A 22,440-nucleotide genomic window follows, 5' to 3' on the forward strand; every position below is an offset into this window, starting at 1 on the left:
TTAGCCTTTTTAAAATGATTTCCTTGGATTTGCAAACACAACGTGCCATTGGAACACAAGAGTGATGGTTGCTGACAATGGGCGTCAGTACACCCATGTAGATATTCCATAAATAATATGCTGTTTCCAGCTACAACAGTAATTTGAAATATTAACAATGTCACCACTGTATTTCTGATCAATTTTATGTTATTTTAATGGACAAAAAATGCGCCTTCATTTAAAAAAAGGACATTTCGAAGTGACCCTAAACTTTTGAATGGTAACAGATGAGATTAGTTGCTTAGCAAGTACAGTAATCAGAGAGCTCAGATAATTGATTTCTGAAGCCAAAAGGAATTCGAAGTCTGTCGAGCTTTTGAGAGTTTCATGGCATACATGTTAGTATTGACATATTCTAGCTTCCAATGTGAGAATGTCTGTAAGGCGGGCAGAAGCAGACATTTCCGACAAAAGAGTGTGCATAAAATTGTATTGGTTATTGAGAAGCTGTTGGAGATGAAGGAAAGACTGTTTTATGTTTTTGAAGTTGTGTTGAAAGGGCATCAACACTGTTCAACCAGAGGCCAGATCTATACAGAACAGTGTAATTTACGGTAAAAGGTGTATTAGATTTGCAGGAAAAAGAGGTTGAACATATTTGAAATTGCTCTTTAATAACAGTTTCTCCACACTCACGTTTTATATAAGCCTTTAACTTGTTTTGTTTTTATAACTGTGTACATGCTCTAATCTTAATTTACACAACCCCGAAGTAGTTATGCCCAGGAGTGGTTAAGCCCAGGAGTGGTTAAACCCAGGAGTGGTTAAGCCCAGGAGTGGTTAAGCCCAGGAGTGGTTAAAACCACAGTTAGCCCAAGACAACATAAATCCCCCGTTCAACCACACCTCCAATAATTTAACAACTCTTTTGAACCACACCTCCAACAATCTCGAACCCCACCGTTTAAACATTTAAACCTTTTAAGCTTTTTTGCTACGTAAAGGTACGAATCGGCACAATCACAAGGGTACACTTAATTGGTCAGTAAACTGGGAAACAGAAAGCATTGTGGTCTGTGGCACAGTGTGAATATAATGCGACTGACACAAAGACATACTTTGTGATAAACACCTGGACAAATGGTGGTCAACACATTGTTTACCGTAGTATATACATATTCATGATGACCACACAAACGTGCATATTAACATTAACTCCTGGTTAGATGTGTGTGGCGTCAGCGCCCCCTGTTGAAATTAAGGAGCAATAGTGAGAAATGGTCCAGTGTTTCGTGAGCTAACATGAAATATCCGAGGCATTTGGCATAATCAGAATTGTATTTCTCTCAGATGTTGTGCACAAATTAGTTTAAATCAATGTCAGTGAACATTTCGCTTCCATTGTAGACAATGTAACTCTGTAACTCTTTGTAAACTGTTGCATTCATGTATTTGTTCAGTATAATTTGCATAATCTTACTAATCATCATAAGTCTTAACTCTGTTGAAAGTGTTCTATTTAGAATGGTCTCTGCTTTTTCTGGGATTGTATTAACAGTGGACTATAGAACCAATAACAAAAATGTGTCTTTCATTATAATATACCTTTAATGTATTAACTCACAGAAAACTGACAACAGATTACCAGCACACCTTTATTTATACATTTTATGCTTTTTTCCAAAACATGCATAGTAAACATCCAATGAGCTCTCAGAATTAAACACAATCACCTCAATAAAAGATAAAAAGACTCACACAAGCTATAAAGGAATCAAGAATATTTTTTTGACAGGGAGTCTTCCATTGTCTCCAATAACTTCAATGAATCAAAGAAAAATGCATGTGTCTACAGGCAGGCTTTAAACCTAAGAACGCTTTAAAACAGCTTAGAAACATAGAGCACTCCATAGAGACTCCTGGTTAGCTACATTACTACTGCAAACTATCTCTGGAAACAAAATAGTACTATTACTTCTTTGAATTACTAAAACTATCTATGGCAAATATAAATGTTTATCCTGGAGAAAATACCCCCAGATGAGTAGCTGCTGCCCATTGGGTCCAAATACATATAAGGCAATACACATAAGCTATGGTTTTTTAATGCCTCTTTCTAATGCATAATTTCACATTTAATCACACAAACTCACACACAGAAGACACAAAATACAGACAGACAAACACAATACTATATAAGTGGTGCATCGTCCCTTGCTTTTATAGCCAAGAGATGTGAGGGTCCACACTCCTGGAAAAGCACAAAAACAATTGGCACGTGGGTTGGTGCAACCTCCCCAGACCTGGAAAGTACCACGTGTTCTTGGTCTAGACATTGTGCTATTTGTTCAGCACAGATCCTGTTTCTGGGTTACTTCTGGTACATATATTGTAGTTTGTGACCAGATGCACAACTGTGCCCGAGATTGGCCCGATATCATTGGCTAACCTGCCTTCTTCACTGGCCCCACTTCAGGTCACATATTGGGGAAGATGTAATATACAGTATGTCACAAGACTACTTCTCTAGCAGCCCGTAGCACACAGCAGTTCTATTATGTGTTACCATTTTTTTTTTTTTATCTCTACACAAAAAGTGCACCACCCACATGCAGCAGCATCCGAAGTCACCCAGAGCAAGAGCCAAAAACGCTCGTGGAGGTGTTTTAGTAGAGATAAAAGCTAGAAGAACAATACTACCTCAGAGAACCACTCCAAATGGTCATGTGATCATCGTGAGAATAGGCAGGATGAGAGGAGCATCGTCCTGAGTACCAGAAATTCACCTCCCAAACCTTGACACACTGATAAAAGCATGTAGGCATGGACAATCACTGTGTAGACACACACACAAACCATTTCTCACACACACACACACACACACACACACACAAACACACTCCAGCACAGACATGCACTACCACATGCAGGTACGTATAGTGTATGGAGCTTTGTTGTAGGGGCCATGGCTGTTGTTATGGTGATGGTACCGAACTGCGTTTTACAAACACAGAGATACAAGGACGTGGGGGAAGCGGTGAAGGCGAGATCACCTCAGCTGGATTTGCAGGGTGACGTCGGTCAGGACGGTCACATGATCAGGTGACCCGTCACAGGGTCCATCAGCCCATCAGTTCCCAGGCGGCCTCCTTCAACCACATGGCGACCTGCCGCTCAATGGCCTGGAATACAAAGGGAGAGGAGACAGATGAGGACTAATGGCATGAAGTAGAATAAAAGCCAACGGCCTGAGGTTCTAGAATACAGCGATGTGCACACGCATTGGACCACGCATGGACCACGCATGGACCACGCATTGGACCACGCATTGGACCGCGCATGGACCACGGCGAGTGCTTCGGGTGCTGCGTAGACTTCCGTGTGCAATACCTTGCGTGCCAGCTTCAGGGCGGGGCGGTCTGCGGCCCTCTCTGAGCTCATGTCGGCGCAGTGGGCGGTGCCCTTAATGAAGACGGCCATGTCTTTGCTCCCCTTGTTCAAGTCCTCTTCCAGAACACTGAGTTTGTGCCAGGGGTCAATGTCACCTATCAAAGGCCCCAGGGCAGGGATTGAATGGATAAGGGGATACACCGACTGTCACAAAATAACTCTGATTTTGGTGGATTGATTCACTGATAATTTAAACAAAAACATAATTTAATTAGGTGGAATGGAAATTCTTGGTCACTTACAACTTTTCCTTTTAGTAAAATGCATCCACTTTAAATTTTTCCTTATAGTAGAGTGTATCCACTGGAGCTACTTCTTTATAGTAGAGTGTATCTACTAGATCTACTTATTTATAGTAGAGTGTGTCTACTAGATCTACTTCTTTATAGTAGAGTGTATCTACTAGATCTACTTCTTTATAGTAGAGTGTATCTACTAGAGCTACTTCTTTATAGTAGAGTGTATCTACTAGATCTACTTCTTTATAGTAGAGTGTATCTACTAGATCTACTTTTTTATAGTAGATTGTATCTACTAGAGCTACTTCTTTATAGTAGAGTGTGTCTACTAGATCTACTTCTTTATAGTAGAGTGTATCTACTAGATCTACTTCTTTATAGTAGAGTGTATCTACTAGATCTACTTCTTTATAGTAGAGTGTGTCTACTAGATCTACTTCTTTATAGTAGAGTGTATCTACTAGATCTACTTCTTTATAGTAGAGTGTATCTACTAGATCTACTTCTTTATAGTAGAGTGTATCTACTAGATCTACTTATTTATAGTAGAGTGTGTCTACTAGATCTACTTCTTTATAGTAGAGTGTATCTACTAGATCTACTTCTTTATAGTAGAGTGTATCTACTAGAGCTACTTCTTTATAGTAGAGTGTATCTACTAGATCTACTTCTTTATAGTAGAGTGTATCTACTAGATCTACTTCTTTATAGTAGAGTGTATCTACTAGATCTACGTCTTTATAGTAGAGTGTATCTACTAGAGCTACTTCTTTATAGTAGAGTGTATCTACTAGATCTACTTCTTTATAGTAGAGTGTATCTACTAGAGCTACATCTTTATAGTAGTATGTATTTACTAGAGCTACTTTATTTTAATGAAGTGTGTCTAATTCCTTATAGTAAAGTGTTTCCACTGTCTCCGTGGTCTGTCCTTACCGTTGACATACAGAACCCGGTCAGTGTGGGGGTGGGTTTCTCCGTAGTACTTGTTGGTGAAGGCGATGCGTCCAGGCAGGCTGTGCCGAGGTACATCGAACAACTCAGAGCACAGGTCAGTCTGGGAATGCAGGGAAAGCGTCTGGGAAAAGGGACAGCTAGCGTCCTCGCAAGTCTGGACTGGTACAAAGAGAAAAGAAACAAGCGTAACGAGATGGAGAAACACAGTTAATGTGTGTCATTAGTGTGAGCCTGAGTGGCTGCGGTACAGATGGGAAGTTTACAGGTATCGGGAACCTATGCAAGTTGTGGAACAGTACAATGGTTCCATATTGGGGAGTGGAACCTTTGGCCAGTTCAGCATTGAACCTGTGGTCATACTGCTCAGAAAGTAGTGGTCCCTGGGCCATATCCGATAACCTGGCGGCATTCTAAGCTCTCAACTACCCCGACTGCTGTCGGGTCTCCTCAGATGATGATAAGGTTTGACGTGGGCTGTGCTGGTACTCACAGAAGCCAAACTCGGTGCAGGCCTGGTAGTACCACGCTCTCTCGCTGTTGCCGGCCGACTCTAGGTCTGTATTCCCCAGGTCCTCGAGGGTTTTCCCGTGGGACACCTCCAAACAGGGATCCCCGCCGGTTACCCGGTAGATCTAGAATACATGAATAAAGAACACAAACAAATAAACAAACACATTCACTCACACACACACAACACAGTGTTTTAGTGGTCAGCTCTGTGCCAGTCAAGACAAGGTGATATCCAATGGCACATCAATACAGCCCTCTGCTGGTCAATTGATGTATTATCAATGTGGAGCCATTTCTCTGTGTGTGTGTGTGTGTGTGTGTACACACACTATATATTCTAATATCCTAATACAATTTCATTGAAATACTGTAGAATTCTAGTGGTTCTGGTGGACACAGACAAATGGATCAATAGGTAGTGTTAGCAATCAATCATTAGGCAAGTGTGTTGTTTATCACCAAGTCGATCAGCACATTTTCATCAATATTGGTGACCAGGAATCCTCACAAGGACAGTTAACTCTGGTCATCTAGAAACAGGGATAGGTTTGACATTCTGGCTTCAGGCTTGGGTGTGTGTGTGTACCTTCACCAGCTTGATCAATCGGTCGTAGGCCTTTGTTTCCTCCTCGTAGGCCCCTGTTTCATTGGTCATGATGTCACAGAGCTTGTCAATGGTCATGACTCCACCCTCCTCATTGTACTGCACGGTTCCCATGATGATGTCGGCCAAGCTCTGCATCAGCTCCAGCTGGTCCTCAAGTTCCACTGGGGGCTTGCAACAAAAAAAGTCCCTCTCTACCTCTGTCGTGTTCCCAGCCAGCAGGGCAGCCTCCACATCCACGAAGGCCTCCCGGATGTCCGACACACACTGAAGGAGATGAGGGAGAGATGGTTAACTCGCACTCCCACACAGACACACAACACATCTCCAAGCAACCACATCTAATTTAAATGTTCTTAAACCTTTTCTGAGCCTCCGACGTCCACGTCTGTGAGGCTCAAACCAACCACCTGGTAGAAAGTAGATGTTAAACTGTTGAATGGTAGTTCAACTATCAACACGTGTAGCGTGCAATCGACACATCTAGCATGCAATCAACACATCTAGCATGCTATCGACACATCTAGGGTGCTATCGACACATCTTGCATCATATTGATAAATCTAGCATGCTACCAACACATCAAACATGCCACCAACACATCTCGCATGCTACCAACACATCAAGCATGCGATTGACAATGCAAATACTACCACACTACTATGTACATATACACCAACAACACTACTATTACAACAACTATTGCTGCTTCAACAACTACACTACCGCTACTGCTATTTCTACTAATTGTACTACCTTTCTTACAACTAAATTACAACTTACAACTATTATTACCCCTACCACCACTACTACTACAGGTAATGCTGATGTACTGCTGATTTACTTGGTTGTAGGCGGAAAAGTCCAGTGTGGCTTTGACCGGAGCAGAAGAGGCCACAGATCCGTAGACCAGATGGGGAAACTGGAAGAGCAAAATGATTTAAAATGAGGGACCAGAGGTCCCTTGCTTTGCAACACACATTAACATCCTAAACCATCCTTTACCATCATACACTGTTACACTATCGTTCATACACTGTTACACTATCGTTCATACACTGTTACACTATCGTTCATTCACTGTTACACTATCGTTCACAGTCTTTCACCGTCCTCCACCATTCTTTACCACCCTTCACCGTCCTATACTGTTTTACACCCTTCTTCGCCGTCTTTCACAGCCCTTCACCCTCCTTCACCGTCCTTCACAGTCTTTCACACTCCTTCACAGCCCTTCACCGTCCTTTACCCTCCTTCACCGTCCTTCACAGTCTTTCACACTCCTTCACAGCCCTTCACCGTCCTTTACCCTCCTTCACCATCCTTCACAGTCTTTCACACTCCTTCACAGCCCTTCACCGTCCTTTACCCTCCTTCACCGTCCTTCACAGTCTTTCACACTCCTTCACCGTCCTTTACCCTCCTTCACCGTCCTTCACAGTCTTTCACACTCCTTCACAGCCCTTCACCGTCCTTTACCCTCCTTCACCATCCTTCATAGTCTTTCACACTCCTTCACAGCCCTTCACCGTCCTTTACCCTCCTTCACCGTCCTTCACAGTCTTTCACACTCCTTCACAGCCCTTCACCATCCTTTACCCTCCTTCACAGTCTTTCACACTCCTTCACAGCCCTTCACCGTCCTTTACCCTCCTTCACCGTCCTTCACAGTCTTTCACACTCCTTCACAGTCTTTCACACTCCTTCACAGCCCTTCACCGTCCTTTACCCTCCTTCACCGTCCTTCACAGTCCTTCACTGTCCTCCATTGTCCTCAATGTCTTAAATCATCCTTCAGTCTTTCACTGTCCTTCACCGTCCTTCAAAGTCCTTCACCATCCATCACTGTACTTTGCCGTCCTTCACCATCCATCATTGTACTTTGCCGTCCTTCACCATCCTTTGCAGTTCCTTACTGTCCTTTACCATCCTTCACCATCCTTCATAGTCCTTCGTAAAGCATGTTAACTGTTATGCCAGCAGAAATTCATTTGATAAGAGGACATTTCAAACATCTCCCTGTGCTACATTAGCTCCACTGTACCTTTCCCCGGAGCCAGGCAGACAAGGCTCCGGCATAGGAACCTCCAAAGCTGATCCACGTGTTCTTCTCTGAGAGGTCGAAACGATCACTGATGTATTGATGGAATACTGCTATGTCGGCCAGACTGAAAACCAAGAGAGGGGAGAAGGTTTCTTACAAAGATTCCTCACATACAATCTGATATGTAGTGTGTTCACTGAAATATATTGGGGGGAAATAAACTGGTGGCTTATATTCTGGTTGGACGAAATGGCTTTTGGCCTACCGAATTCTGGTTGGTATATGATACCCTGTTATATACCACGGGTATGACATCACATACGTTTTTATTGTTGTAACTGCACTGGTTACCACTTCATAATACCAGTAAGGCATGTAGAGTATTTGCAGTGTATTGCCAATATACCACAACTAATTGCTGCATATAGGCACTCCACAATGCATTGTGCAGAAGAACAGGTGTTGGTCATTTGGACATATGCCATAACCCCTTGTGCCATATTACTACAATATACACTCAGTAGACACTGATATAGTAGTGAGACAGACCTGTCTGCCTCCACTACAGCCTGACTTTTTTCCCCAATGACGTGTTGGAAACTTTACAAGGGGATGTTGGCCCATGTTGACATTAAGCGCCATCTCATTGCAAAGCTCTATCGGGTTGAGCTCGGGGTGATATGCCAACCCAGCGAACTGAAATTAAATGTTTATTTTGTACTTAAACCCCAACCATTTAAGATTGCATGCCAACTAGAACAGGCATGCCTGGCATCGACAATCATAAAACCACGTAGCTGAATCATTTCACCCACCGTAAGGACAATTTGAACATTAAATCCTACCTACCGCCTTTATACAGCAAGCCATGCCTACGTGACTGTCCCATAGGAGCAATTCATAATACTTCTGCTTCAATCTCAGGCAAATTTGAGCCCGCCCAACAGCTCTCTGTTAATTCCAAGTAGCACAGCTGTACAGGGGAATTCATAAGAACGTCAGGCTTTTGAACCCAGTATCCACCATCTTCCCTAACCATTCACTCCCTCCCTACTCCTCTCACTGCTACGCACGCCTGCTGGCTGGACAGGTGTCTCAGGTTTTCCGTTTTCAGACCGTCTTCATTGATGCTGTCGCCATAGAAACGATGCTCCAGCGTGACGAGCAGAGCCCCATGGTCCTCAGCCATGTCGGCATGGTGGCCTAGGAGCAGGGAGGAGGAGCAGGGAGGAAGAAAAGGAGCAGGAAGAAGAAATGGAGCAAGGAGGAGCAGGGAGTTAGGAACGAAGCAGAGAAAAAAGGGGCATGTGTCACTGGTCGGTTGAGGTTTCAACAAGACAAAAACCGAAAGACCTGCTCTGGCAGAGTGTCATATTCAAAGCATAACTGTAAAACAGAGTTATCACACATTTCCATTTTCATTTCACAGTATTTTGAGAGCGCGACAGCAAGATGTGGGTGGTGTACCTGCCAGCACGTCAAACTCGGAGACGGGGCCTTCCCCCGAGATGTACAGAAACACTGGGCCGTGGGGGCGCTCCCAATAGGCCTCGTTCACGAAAAACCTCTGACAGAGATAAAGGGTGAGAGATGGGGAGTGAGGGTGAGAGATAAGGAGAGGGTGAAAAACTGAGAAAGGTGGTGAAAGAGAAGGGGAGAGAGGGGGAGAGATAGGTGAGAGATGGGGAGAAGGGGGAGAAAGGGTGACCAAAAGGGTGACCAAATGGAAGGAAGGGGGACAGAGGGTGAGGAAGTGGGAGAGAGGAGGTAAGAAAAGGAAGGGGGTGGGGTGTTGTCCTTTTTGACCACGGGTGCTGGAAGTGGCTGGTCCCCAAGAAATTCAGCACCATGTCATGGTGGAGATATGTGACCCATGTCAGATATAACGCTCACTTTCAAACTTGGAATTTCATGGTTGAGGTGAGGGTGACTCTGCTCTCTAAAGTGCGGCTGTATCTTAATTATGTCTGTATGTATGGTCTAAACAGAGCCAAGAGCATGTGATAGTTCACCTGAAGAAAGGTTTCATCGTTTCGACCGCTGAAGTGGTCGAGAGGTTGTTGAATTGTCCCACCTCTCACTTCGGCCCTGGGTTCGCGGCTGGTGACGGCACGCACCAGCACCTGCTTCTTCACTTTCTCATTCTGGATTTTACGCACACGCTCCTTGGTCTTCCTCAAAACTCTCCCTAGGAAATATATAAGATATATGTCAATATTCAGTTGTGGTGTAGGACAGACCTGGGCAAGATAAGGTCATTATATACATAAAAAAAATACGGTCCAACCAATACATCCAAAATAAAAAGTCTGCAGATTACGTAATTTTAAAATGTATTGCAGTGTGTTAATTTTATTTATAATTAAAATTCCCGGGGCACTACCAGTAATAAGTACAGCAGTATCATACTGTCTGTTTAAAACACTTCTGTTGAAACAAGCTATTTGCGTTGTTATGATAGCACCACAATCCACGCGCAGAAGTTATCATTTGTTCATAATATACGCGATTGATGGCTAGCGATCTCTGGAAATGAGTCTGCCTAAGAAAAGTAGGCTATTTCAAAAAGTTAAATATTTATTTGCAGGAAAATATTTATTTGCAGATGCTGCAGATAAAGCAACTTGCTTACAATGTAAAGCTAACGTCGAAGAGTACAATTTGCAGAGGCACTTCCAGAGCAACCATGCGGCCAAATACAAAAATCTGTCACCCGATGCTAAAATTCAACAAGCCCAAGCGCAGATCCAGCCTCACTGACGAACCTCTTGCAGCAGAACCGCACACTGCTTCAACAGATATTATTCCTCACTTCACCTCACTTGTCAACGCCCATACGAGGCTCTCCTGTTCTTAATTATTGATTTCTGGGGTCTGGGCTGCTGGAATAGCTTTCGTTAAAAGCATGTAGTACAAGAAATATACTGCATGAAGTTAGATAACGGCTATAATACCAACATTTGTATTGTGTGAAAATCTTCAAAAGTGATTTTATGGACTTATGGCTGCCCTGATAACTGCAAGGCAAGGCAAGGCAAGGCAATTTTATTTATATAGCACATTTCATACACAATGGTCATTCAAAGTGCTTTACATAAAAACAATTTAAATATCCATTTGATAGAGGTACTGTTACAGAAATAAGAAAAAATAAAAACCATTAAGAATATAAAATCAAATACAGAACAGTGAAGAAATAAGAAAAAAACGTTAAGAATATAAAGTCAAATACAACTGCTGTTAACAATATACCTTATGTCTGTTAAGTTGAAAGTTATATTTAAGGTAAATAAGTGCTGCAACATTTCCATTGAGTAATAACCTTGAAAAAGTTGTTAACGGAGTATAGTACAAAAAGCATTGTTAAAGTAAATTTAGATTATGAAAATGGTGTTGCATGGAAAAGAAATATGCATAAATATAATATGCAAGTTAAGATAGTTAGCTATGTTGTGTGTCTTTTAGGCATGTTGGTTAAAAAGTAATCTGGCCCACGATGCTCACTGGCATTTTGAAATATTACAATGCACCCCATGGTCTGGGTTAGTTGTAACAGTGAATGGGGTGAATTGTAACATTTTGGAAAAAGTGCATAAATTATGATATGCAACTGATAATTGAATTCTTTGAGACCATGAGAGAAACATTGCCATGATTCTCATGAATTTATTTGGTAGAAAAAATATTAAACATAAATAATAGAATGTTTATTATTTTACCCTAAATTATATTTCTCAACCAAACAATATTTAGGCTCAACTAAATTCCTGAATGTTTGTGGTGTTTGCATGTGTCTGATTATGTCTCTTTTTCTTTTTGTGTGTCTGCGTGTGTGTTTCTGAGTGTGTCAATGTGCATGTTTCTGACACTCAATGTTCGACATGTTCACTTCATCCGTTGTAACAGAGACATGGCTGTCCAGGGCTGTCCTGGGAAACAGGCTTGGTGGGCTAATAGTCTTAATTCCCAGCCCCCAATCAGAACTCATTGGACTTAGATTGTGCTCCATGAACACAAAACATGTAACAAAAACATTCAGTTGTACTCAGACTAAGTTGTAACATTTGTTGTACGCCGTTACAACTAACCTTTACCCAACGCCATAAGCAAGTTTCCATTTTAGCTAAAAGTTAAACCTTTAGCATTGCTAACTTACATCAAATATTATCTAGACTGACTCGTTATGAACCTGATATAAGTGAATGGAACTACAAAGCAGTCAATCAAAAAAATTATTGGATAAAACATAATTACCTTTCTTACCTGAAAATTATATTTCTGTCAATAAAATCTGAAGAGTTTAACACAGGTTTTTTGCTTGCCACGGGAGGGTTCAGGGCTAAACTATGCATGTGCACTGTGAATCAAACATGATTGTACCTCACTCCTGATTGGAGAAATTGTTACAACCATCCCAGGTCTGCCCTACATGAGATATTTCAGTTTTTATGTCTGATAAATTGGCACACAATTATAAAAGGCGTTTTGCTTTGTCATTTTGGGATATGGCATGTAGACTGATGTGATTTCTTTCAACATTTTAAATTAAGTCACAACAAAAGTGTAAGTGAAGTGGTGTGAACACTTTCTACTGTACCTTATCGCAAAACACCCACGCACAACAAGAACGAGAGCAACAGTACGATGAATAAAGACGATCACTCTTTTGGAGGTGCATGTGAACAAAGTACATGGAACATCCACATTAAACAATTATCTATCACATTTTGTTCTACAAAAATGGAGATTCGAACATCACACCAATGTTTTTTTTGTAATGGATAACATTTTGGATTAATTCCAGTGGTTGTGTCTTTTTCTGACCAGGCACACTGCTTTGCCAGACCATATCTTCGGTATTCAAACACAACAACCTAAACCTATGTTAAATTTTAAAAGTGTTACACCAGTTAACACTGTAAAGCTGCTTACACACCAAAAGTGGCAACCAATGTCTCCTCCATTACTTTCAGCGAACGCTCAACGGCAGCTTGGCCTCCTTCCCTGGCGGTCGTGGCAGCGGGAAGCTGAAGCAAGGTGGCTGCCGCTTACGAGAACGCACACAATGTTTGGACTGCCACCGAAGCTCAACCATGTTCAACTTTTGCCTCTTACCACTGGATGGTAGCCAATTAGAGAATGCGCTTTTGTCGCTATCTCAACAATTGAGGATTGAATAATGCTGGTTTCTACCCGGAGTTAAATATTTATTGACGAGGCTGCATCATGTGTACTTGTCTACTTCAGTCACGGCTTCAAGATCCGTCTCTCTGATTTTTAGTTTTGCACACAAAAAGTAAGACGTGTGGTTAAACGAGACTCTATTAATTTGGACCTTAACGCCAAATCGATATTTCACATTTAGTTATGTATATATTATTAAGTGAAATTATTTTATTAACATACTCAGCGAACTGACATGATAAGGCAGAGCTCCGCTTCGATACTTGGTTATCTTCCGTACAGATGGTGACCCAAACATGAATGACATCACAGTGATTCGAAACCGGTTGTGTCCTAGCCTCGCACAGCCGTACTGATCCAGCGAGCTTACATTACAAAGCTACAAGGATATCATTCTGATTGAGTCTGGCTGAGCAAGCTTAAAGGGATAGTTTAATCCAAGATCATGTTAGGGTGAAATGACATTTACATTGAGTTGTTCTTGAAGCAAGGCCAGTTCTAGGCATAAGCAACATAAGGGGTCGCTTAGGGCCCCAGACCTCTAGAGGCCCCCATCCACTAGGATGCCCCTGACTGATAAGGGAGAGGGGGCCACAAATAAAAAATGTCTTAGGGCCTCCAACATTTGTGTATAAAAGAAGTATATTGAACACGTTAAATTACAAACCAATTACTATAAAATAGCTATACAGTACCTAAAATGAAAACAATTACCGTTATTTTCGATATGGTTTCAGGTAACTATATTCACTTGTTCTATTATAACTGTTGAACTTAAAAATAGAAAGATTAGGAACAGAAACAGAAAGACTGTATACGAGTCTAAGCACACCGATGGTAGGGAAAATATGTATACTACTTGTTTGTCAATCAACATAATATAGTTTAGTTGTAAGTTTGTCGCGTAGTTAATACATTTTTCACAAAGTTCTATCAAGGGCATTAGCTGGGAGAAATATGTTTCGTTGCCCCCAATCTAACCTGCTCTTCTTGAGTGAGAGAGCAGCATTTCAAGATACACAGTCCAACTCTTCACATTATATTAGACATGTCAGTTGCAGTGTGTCCATCGTAACATAAACTCTACTCTGCACACTGCAAGTGCAACAAAAAGATAGCCACAATAGCATAGACTCAGCTGGCAGTGAACTCACAGTGTGTAGAGACTGCTCTGACCATTAAGCCATGCAGTAGCATAGAGTGGTGTAACATCCTTATTTCCTGTTTTCAACTCTAAAAACCTTGGTGGTGGGAACAATTTATGTACTATTATATGTATATTTACTTAGCATATATCTATATTTATATACTTGTATACATTTCTCAATCAGCATAATATATTTTTCTTGTTCGTTTTTCACATGGTTAACTTATTTCTTCACAAAGTTCTATCAAGTGGATTAGTTTGGAGAAAGAAACATGTTTTGTTGCCCTCACTCTAACCAGCTCCACCAGGGTGAAAGAACAACGAGTTTCAAGACAAAAAGAAAAACACCTCAAACGATTTATGACCTTAGACATGTCCGTTGGAGTTCGTCAATCGCAACATAACGATAAACTATTCTACTTTTCGTTTACTATATGTAGCTCCTGAAACTTGTAAAGTTTAACTTTATCTACAACTAATTTAAATTGTTTCTGTTCCCAGACAGATTCAATACTCAGTCTCCTCACTACGCTATTTATCAATGGGTAGTCAGTCACTTACTCAGAGACATTCGCTCTTCTTGGCTGGCTTTGCTTATGCGGTCTAGTAAAAATGCTTTTTTAATTGATTTCTCAAAAACTTACTCAAAATATATCTAACTGCATTGCAAATACATTTAAAGGGCTAAAGCATCCAACACAATATTACTTCATATAAAATGATTAAATAGTTGGACTATCCTTTTATTTTCAGGTAATTATAGGTTCATAACTTACCAGAACAGACAGAATTGACAAGCAGAACCAGGATGAAGCAGCGGATGGGCGACAGAAGCATATTTGTGCTGTAATTGCTACAGGCCTCAAACTACACTTTGGTCCAACATCTATTTCAATGTGATTAAAGGAATGCCTGCTTTTAAAGTGTAACCAACGTTTAATGCTCATCTGATGCCCAACCTGTATTTATAATCAACCACCAGCTAATTCAGCATTATTATGATACAGAAAGTGAGTCTAGCTCAGCAAAGGGCAGGTCTTCTCAAAGTCTCAAACAATGGCAACTGTCCAAACTGGAGAGTGATGGTTAAGGAAATGGCTTGGTGAAAGATGCTTACACTTCAGGTCTTGAATTGCATGCTATACCTTCTTGACTCCAAGCCTTGTCACTCAGAAATGTTTTATTAGATATACATTTTAATGATTCAATAATTTACACATTTACCCACATTTGTGGCTGATTGGTAAAGTACCCAAACAGAAATGAGCATGCAGAGCCAGAGAGAGGAGCTCAACGTAACAGCATTACATTTGTTGACAAAAATATTGTTGCACAAAAAAATGTGTAAACAAGTTACTGTCACAACAATGCAACAAAAAAGCATCTTAACTGACATTTTGCGTATCTGGCGTGGGAAACAACATTTCTTGGCATTTTCACAGTGCTTTCAATCTCAGCTGATTATTTCTACCTATAACCCCTCAACATCACCTCGGTGCCCACATGTTGGCTAAAGGCAGGCAGAAACCATGTGGAGGACAGTTGGTGAATAAGCAAGTGGTGGTAGGGTTGGTAGAGTGGTACCAAGAGTCAGCTATGCCCTGTCTGGGAATCCAACAAGGGCCACGGCTGTGAGAGTGCTGAATCTCAACCACTAGACCACCAGGAACTGGGCAGACATTGCCTTCTTTGAGGGTCAAACTAATAAATATCAGAGCTTTGTATCAGTCACTTAAAGCTTCCATTATACCAAAACTATATCTGAATTCAAACTGGTTCTCAAGCAGACTAAAAAGACAGGCTCATCACATGTTTAAAGACGGGCTCTTTACCATGCGGCAGATTAAAGTGGGCCATTTTAAATGGCTAGAACATGGTATATTATTTGAAACATCCACATTTATATAGAGGGCAAGAAAAAAAAATTCTCCTCTATTTTCTTTGTTTGCACATTTAGTATTGCCATTTGCACTGCATTTGTCTTCATTGAACATCTATACATTCCACTTGTAATGTACATATACAGCTCCAGAAAAAATTAAGAGACCACTGCACATTTTTCTTTCCTTTGCAAAAAAGTCGAAAATGAAGGTTTTGAGTGAGGAACAGAAGGGTTCAAATTAAGAGAACATTGCAAATTGAGCACTTTTGTTCCTCACTCAAAACTTTTCAGCTTTTTTGGAAAGGAAAGAAAAAGGTGTAGTGGCCTCTTAATTTTTTCTGGAGCTGTATTTACTATATGTAAATACTTGAAAATATTCTCCCCTCTTCTATTTGCACTGGTTAAATGCTCACTGCATTTTGTGCTACTGTACTTGTACTTGTTCACTGACAATAAAGTTGAATCTTATCTAATTTATGAATGAATGTACACAATGCTGTTTACAATTCCAATTACATCCCATTGAAAAGCTTGAGCAAATTTTACACCAAATCATATGGCTAAACGAAATAGTATTAATTGAAAATAAACAAATTTTTATTGAAAAAATGGATAAGAAGGGTCTCTTGTTTCCGAAATATATCATGAGCAAAAATGGTAAATATATCACACATGGGCAACTCAAACAAGCATATGTAGAAACATGCTAACTTCAGAGGTATAATCAACTCATTGCTGCCATACCAGACAAATGGAGAAAGAAAAGTTTGACTGCAGCACGCACCACACAGAATTTAAAATATTTGGGAAAATCTTTTGATATTCCAATTCTGTGTCACAAGTCCATACAAGTGTATGGACAACCCCATTTCTAAAAATATGGGACACTGTGTAAAATGTAAATGAAAACAGAATGCAATTGTCCAAATCATTTATCCCTATATTTATATGAAAATAGTAAAAAGTCAACATATGTTGAAACTGAGAAATTATATTGTTTTTGGAAAAATACATGCCCAGCAACACATTTGTAAAACGTTGGAACAGGGGCATGTTGTCCACTGTGTTGCATCACCTCTTTTTTTTAAGAATACTCTAAGTGTTTGCTCAGTGAGGAGGCTGTTGTTTTGAAAGTGAAATGTACACTGTGTGCACAATTATTAGGCAAGTGAGTATTCTGATCGTATTATTATTTCCATGCACAACTCCAAACCATATAAACTTGAATGCTCATGGGATGGAATCATTTTCGGGTGATATGTATTTATGTAATGAGGGAGGGTTTGGCAACAGTGAATAACACCTTACATCAAGGTGTGCATAAGGCAGCTTCATGACCTCAGGTGAAATGGGCCAAAAAAGAGATTTAACTGACACTGAAAAGTCATACATTGTAAAGTACCTTTCAGATGTAATGACTGCACACAGACTAGTTGGATGGATGGATGGATCCAAGCACAGAGCACAGGACTCCTTTATTAGGGAGGGGAAAAAACGGCAGAGTAAAAGGAACAGGCTGTAGCAAAGTCAAAGGGCAGGCAAATGGTCGGTAACAGGCGAAGCACATAGGTAGGAGGCTGAAGTACAAATGGGGAAATTCCGAGGGGCGGTCAGTAGGCAGTGGGCGAAGGTCAGGATACCAAACAGACTTATTGCAGTACTAGGCTCAGACAATGGAACGCTCAAGAATAGAAGGCTCAGTAGAGTTGCAAACACAAACAATACCTCACAAGGACTGACAGCAAACACAGAACTCATATAGGGGGTAAACGAGACACATGTGCAAACGATAATGGGAAATGGATAGGCTACGTTCAAAACAACGAAAGAAAACAGGGCACATTCAAGACCTCACACCAGACGGACGCAACTCTCTTGAAATAGCTAAACTACTGAGGCTTGACCACCGGACACTGAAACGTTTTGTAGCGAATAGTCAACTAGGGTGCAAAAAATGCATGGAGAAGAAAAGAAGCAAATTAACTGCAAAAGACTTAAGAATTTAACGAGAAGCTACCTGGAACCCATTATCCTCCAGTATTATCCTACCTGGAGTGTCCAGAAGTACAAGGTGTTAAGTGTTTAGGGACATGGCCATGGTCAAGAACGCTGAAAGAAGACCACCAGTGAATAAGATTCACACGTTGAAGTGTATAGAATGGGCAAAGAAATACCTGAAGACAGAATTTTCAAAGGTTTTATGGACAGATGAAATGAGAGTGACTCTTGATGGACCAGATGGATGGGCCTGTGGACATCACTAATGGACACAGGGCACCACTTCGTATCAGGTGCCAGCAAGGTGGAGGAGGGGTACTGGTATGGGCTGCTATCATAAAGGATGAGGTAGTTGGACCTTTTCAGGTTGTAAATGGACTGAAACAGCCACCTTAAGTCCTGCCCCCCCGCTTCACTGGATCCCTACCAGTTTCCCTACCGGTTGAACAGGTCTACAGAGGAAGCCATCTCCATGGCTCTACAGACCCCAGTCTGTCAGGTTAGACAACTTCATCTCCTCCACCCTGATCCTGAACACTGGTGTTCCACAAGGCTGTGTGCTGAGCCCCCTCCTGTATTCCCTCTTCACCCACGACTACGTTCCCATACACAGTTCAGACACCGTTGTCAAGTTCGCAGACGGCACCATGGTGGTAGGCCTGATTTGGTGAAAATGACGAGTCAGCCTACAGGGAAGAGGTCGGCATGCCCTCAACGCAAAGGAGCTCACTGTGAATTACAGGAAGTCTAAAGGCTGCAGCCTCGCCCCAATCCTTATCGATGGTACTGAGATGGAGCGTGAGTACAGCTTCAAATTCCTGTGTGTCCACATCTCTCCTCTCCTGGACCCTCAACACCTCAGCCCTGGTCAAAAAGACACAGCAGCGCCTGTAATTTTTGAGGAGGCTGAAAAAAGCCTGCCTTTCCACAAAGATACTTGTGGATTTCTACCGTTGCACAATCGAGAGAATTCTTACAATTGGCAGATCATTCCACAGTAGTGGAGCTCTATGAGAAAAGGCCCTGCTGCCAGCTGTTTGTTTAGAAATTCTAAGTACAATTAAAAGGCCTGCATCTTGCAATCGTAGGTTACGTGTAGGTATGTATGGCTGGATCATTTCAGCAAGGTAAGTAGGAGCAAGTCCATGTATTGATTTTATAGGTTAAGAGTAAAACCTTAAAATCAGCCCTAACCCCAACAGGCAGCCAGTGTAAGGACGCTAGGACAGGAGTAATGTGTTAAAAAAAATGTGTTCTACTTAGGAATCTAGCAGCCGTGTACAGCACTAATTGAAGTTTATTTATTAATTTGTCTGGATAACCAGAGAGAAGAGCATTGCAGTAATCTAGTCTAGAAGTAACGAAAGCATGGATACATTTTTCTGCATCAGTTTTTGATAGTACAGGCAGGTGCTTTGTCTCATGTTTAGAGATGTATAATTTATTTTCTATTCTGTGTGGATGCCTTTACTCTAAGTCTTGAGTCGCAAACCATAGTAGGTTTGCTCTTTTAAGGGTGGGAGTGTTACGCATGCAGCTACCCTGTATGTGCATTTGTGTTTTTCCCCTTCTTCTGCCTTAATCATAGGTGTCCCTTATGTTCCTGATTGTGCTCGTTGGTGTTTCCCACCGGGCAGTCATGAGTGGAAACTCCTCCTGACTACACCACCTGTTCCTTTTATCCATTACCCAATCACTTCACACATCCCTGGTTTAAAAACTCAGTCAGTTGTTCCCCCCAAAATGACTATTAAACGCCTGCCATATTTTGTGTCCCCTATGTAATCCATAAAGGCGCCAAATATTTCCATCCAGTGTCCTTGTGCTTGGGTAGGTCAGGGATTTGGGCTGTGTGCCTGTGCTCCCAGAGGTTGGTGGTTTGATTCCCCCTGGACCAGCTATCAGTTTAGGTATTTTTGGAGAAGCCCTTTCCATGAATATGTGGGCAAAGTCCTTCCCTGTGTTTGACAGAAAAAGTCTCTTTTAGTTTTTTTATTACAATCTACTCTGAAATGAGGTCAACCTGTTGAAAGTCTTGGTGAGGAAGTGACAGGCCACATCTCAAGACATTATCCGAAGAAAACACTGTTGATTGACAGGGACACGAAATATGGCGGGCAGCGCCTGCCATATTTTGTGTACCCTATGAATTCCATAAAGGCGCCAAATATTTCCACCGCGCACCCTTTTGCTTGGGTAGGTCAGGGGTTTGGGCTGTGAGCTTTTACTCAAATCAGTTTAGTTATTTTTGGATTTGGATTTTTTTTTTTCTCCATTTAAAACATAGTCACTATTTTCTGCAGCTGTTTGGGAAAATGCTACAACACTGAAAGTCCAGCAGTGTTCATTTAAAATGAACTATAAATAAAATTATACTTTTTACAGTAAAGACCTTTCAGTAATATTTTCTCTCTGTGTGTGTCCCCTCCAGGAGCAGATCCAGATGATTACTGGTCATTTGGAGGAAGTCTGATCTTTCTGCTGTGTTGCACCTCTGTTACAGATTCATTGACCTTTTGTGGTATGTTTTAATTAAATACACAGTATAGTTAGGATTCTTAAATGTTATCAGAACTACCTTATACAGAGCCCCCAAGGGTTAGGAGAATGAAGAAGAAGACTCCCTCAGTTCAAAAGCACATTTCAAAGGGGAAATCCATGTGTTACACACATGGAGAAGTACCATTTTTTGTTTTTCAGTTCCTCCTGGGGGGCTCTAAAGAACTGTTTGTGAATAATTGGTGGATATTGTAAATTTACATCTGAATACATTTAATAAAAGGACTTTAGAATCAATAGTGGTGTTTACTTTATTTGTAGTTAATTTCCTCCAGCATTTTAATGGAAACAGTGAAAATTATCTATATATTTTGTATTGCTTGGGTATGTTTTCAGTTGAGGATATTTCACAGTAATTTCGAAGATCATATTTTGGTGTCTGATCGTAATAATTTAGCAAAAATCTGTAAAATAATGGTATTTTGCTGTACAATGTTTTAGAATAATCCCTTTGTTGAAGGTGATTGATCATAGTTATTTAGCAAAAATCTGTAAAATAATGGTATTTTTCTGTAGAATTTTTTAGGATTGTCCCTTTATTGAAGGTGATTGATCATAATTATTTGGGAAAAATCTGTAAAATAATGGTATTTTTCTGTAGAATTTTTAGGATTGTCCCTTTATTGAAGGTGATTGATCATAATTATTTAGGAAAAATCTGTAAAATAATGGTATTTTTCTGTAGATTTTTTTAGGATTGTCCCTTTATTGAAGGTGATTAATCATAATTATTTGGGAGAAATCAGTTAAATAATGGTATTTTTCTGTAGAATATTTAGGATTGTCCCTTTATTGAAGGTGATTGATCATAATTATTTAGGAAAAATCAGTAAAATTTCTCTGTAAACATTTTAATGAAATTTTCTGTAAATTTTCTGTTTTTACACATTGTTTGAATTAGGGTATTTTACTTAAATTTTACGGTCAATGTTTGGCAGCCATAGCTGCCAAACATTGCCAGGGATTTCTGGTCATCGCTATAGCCAATATACAGGTTGGGAAATATTTGTGTCTGAAATGCTCCTCCCGGGGACACCATATGTCTGAGACTCAGAAATAAAAATTTCCATCACTCTGTTAATTCTATTACCCAACACTTAAGCCAAAATCTTATAATCAACATTCAACAGACACAAAGGCCTGTAGTTCTCCAGCCTCCCTCTGGATCCCTTATTTTTGTACATCAAGGTTATCAGACTTGTAGCCAATGACTCTGGGACTTCTTGACTCCTCTCCATATGCCTATATACCAATAAAATAGGTGCCAGAATTTCTACAAATTATTTATAAAATTCACTAATCAATCCATCAGACCCATTTGCGTTAAAAGAAATAACACTCACCATTATTTGGGTTAGGATGATCCAGCGCATCATGGTGGATGTGACTTTGACTTTTTGGCAGCTATATTTCTCCTCTTCTCCAGCCTTTTAGAACGAAGAAGGTCTATATCCTTCATGGTTATTTCTCCGCCAGAGTCTTTCCCTCTAAACGCTCCTTCTCCAGGCGGCTCAACCTCACAGTCCTGGCCTGGTCCATCTCCGGATGGTCCCAGGCTCTCTCCTCCAGTTCCACCAGAAAGCCCGTCCCCAAGCACCTCTCCAGCACCTCGGTCGGGCCATCCACCGTCGCCGCAGACATCCTCCAAGCTCACCTTATCAAGGCTCGCTCCAATTTGCATTCCTGCATCAACCTCCACCGGGTCCGTACTTCTGCTCACGCCACTCCCTTCACTCCTTCCAGATAACTGGTCCTCCGCACTTGGACTGGCCTCCTTCTCCGACTCCTCCATCTCGGTCACATCCACCACACTGCCTGTGTGCTCCTGTACATCTGCGACATCCTCTTTCCTGCCAGGTGGGATACTGTAGGTCAACGAGTGGC

General features: G+C 41.1%; 1 protein-coding gene across 1 annotated transcript; it reads right to left on the reverse strand.

Annotated features, from left to right (window-relative positions):
• Nucleotides 1-1,683: 1,683 nt before the first annotated feature.
• On the reverse strand, nt 1,684-22,348 carry LOC105026903 (serine protease 16). The gene is made up of 13 exons (XM_029120673.2): nt 22,078-22,348; nt 10,419-10,505; nt 9,799-9,974; nt 9,254-9,353; nt 8,860-8,989; nt 7,787-7,910; nt 6,587-6,664; nt 6,105-6,152; nt 5,725-6,009; nt 5,119-5,260; nt 4,608-4,787; nt 3,373-3,527; nt 1,684-3,164 (listed from the first exon to the last, which is right to left on the reverse strand). The coding sequence occupies exons 1-13, from the start codon at nt 22,346-22,348 to the stop codon at nt 3,105-3,107; spliced, it is 1,836 nt and encodes a 611-aa protein (XP_028976506.1). The 3' UTR covers nt 1,684-3,104.
• Nucleotides 22,349-22,440: the final 92 nt, after the last annotated feature.

Source organism: Esox lucius, chromosome 1, assembly GCF_011004845.1.
Source record: "Esox lucius isolate fEsoLuc1 chromosome 1, fEsoLuc1.pri, whole genome shotgun sequence".
NCBI lineage: Eukaryota > Metazoa > Chordata > Actinopteri > Esociformes > Esocidae > Esox > Esox lucius.

Excerpts from the sequence above, each read along its gene's own strand:
- LOC105026903 (XM_029120673.2), bottom strand. The coding sequence starts at position 22,348 with ATGGAGGAGTCGGAGAAGGAGGCCAGTCCAAGTGCGGAGGACCAGTTA. Across the intron at positions 6,153-6,586 it reads ACTTTTCCGCCTACAACCAA|GTGGTTGGTTTGAGCCTCAC; the intron begins GTAAATCAGCAG and ends ACTTTCTACCAG. Across the intron at positions 4,788-5,118 it reads CTGCACCGAGTTTGGCTTCT|TCCAGACTTGCGAGGACGCT; the intron begins GTGAGTACCAGC and ends TCTTTGTACCAG.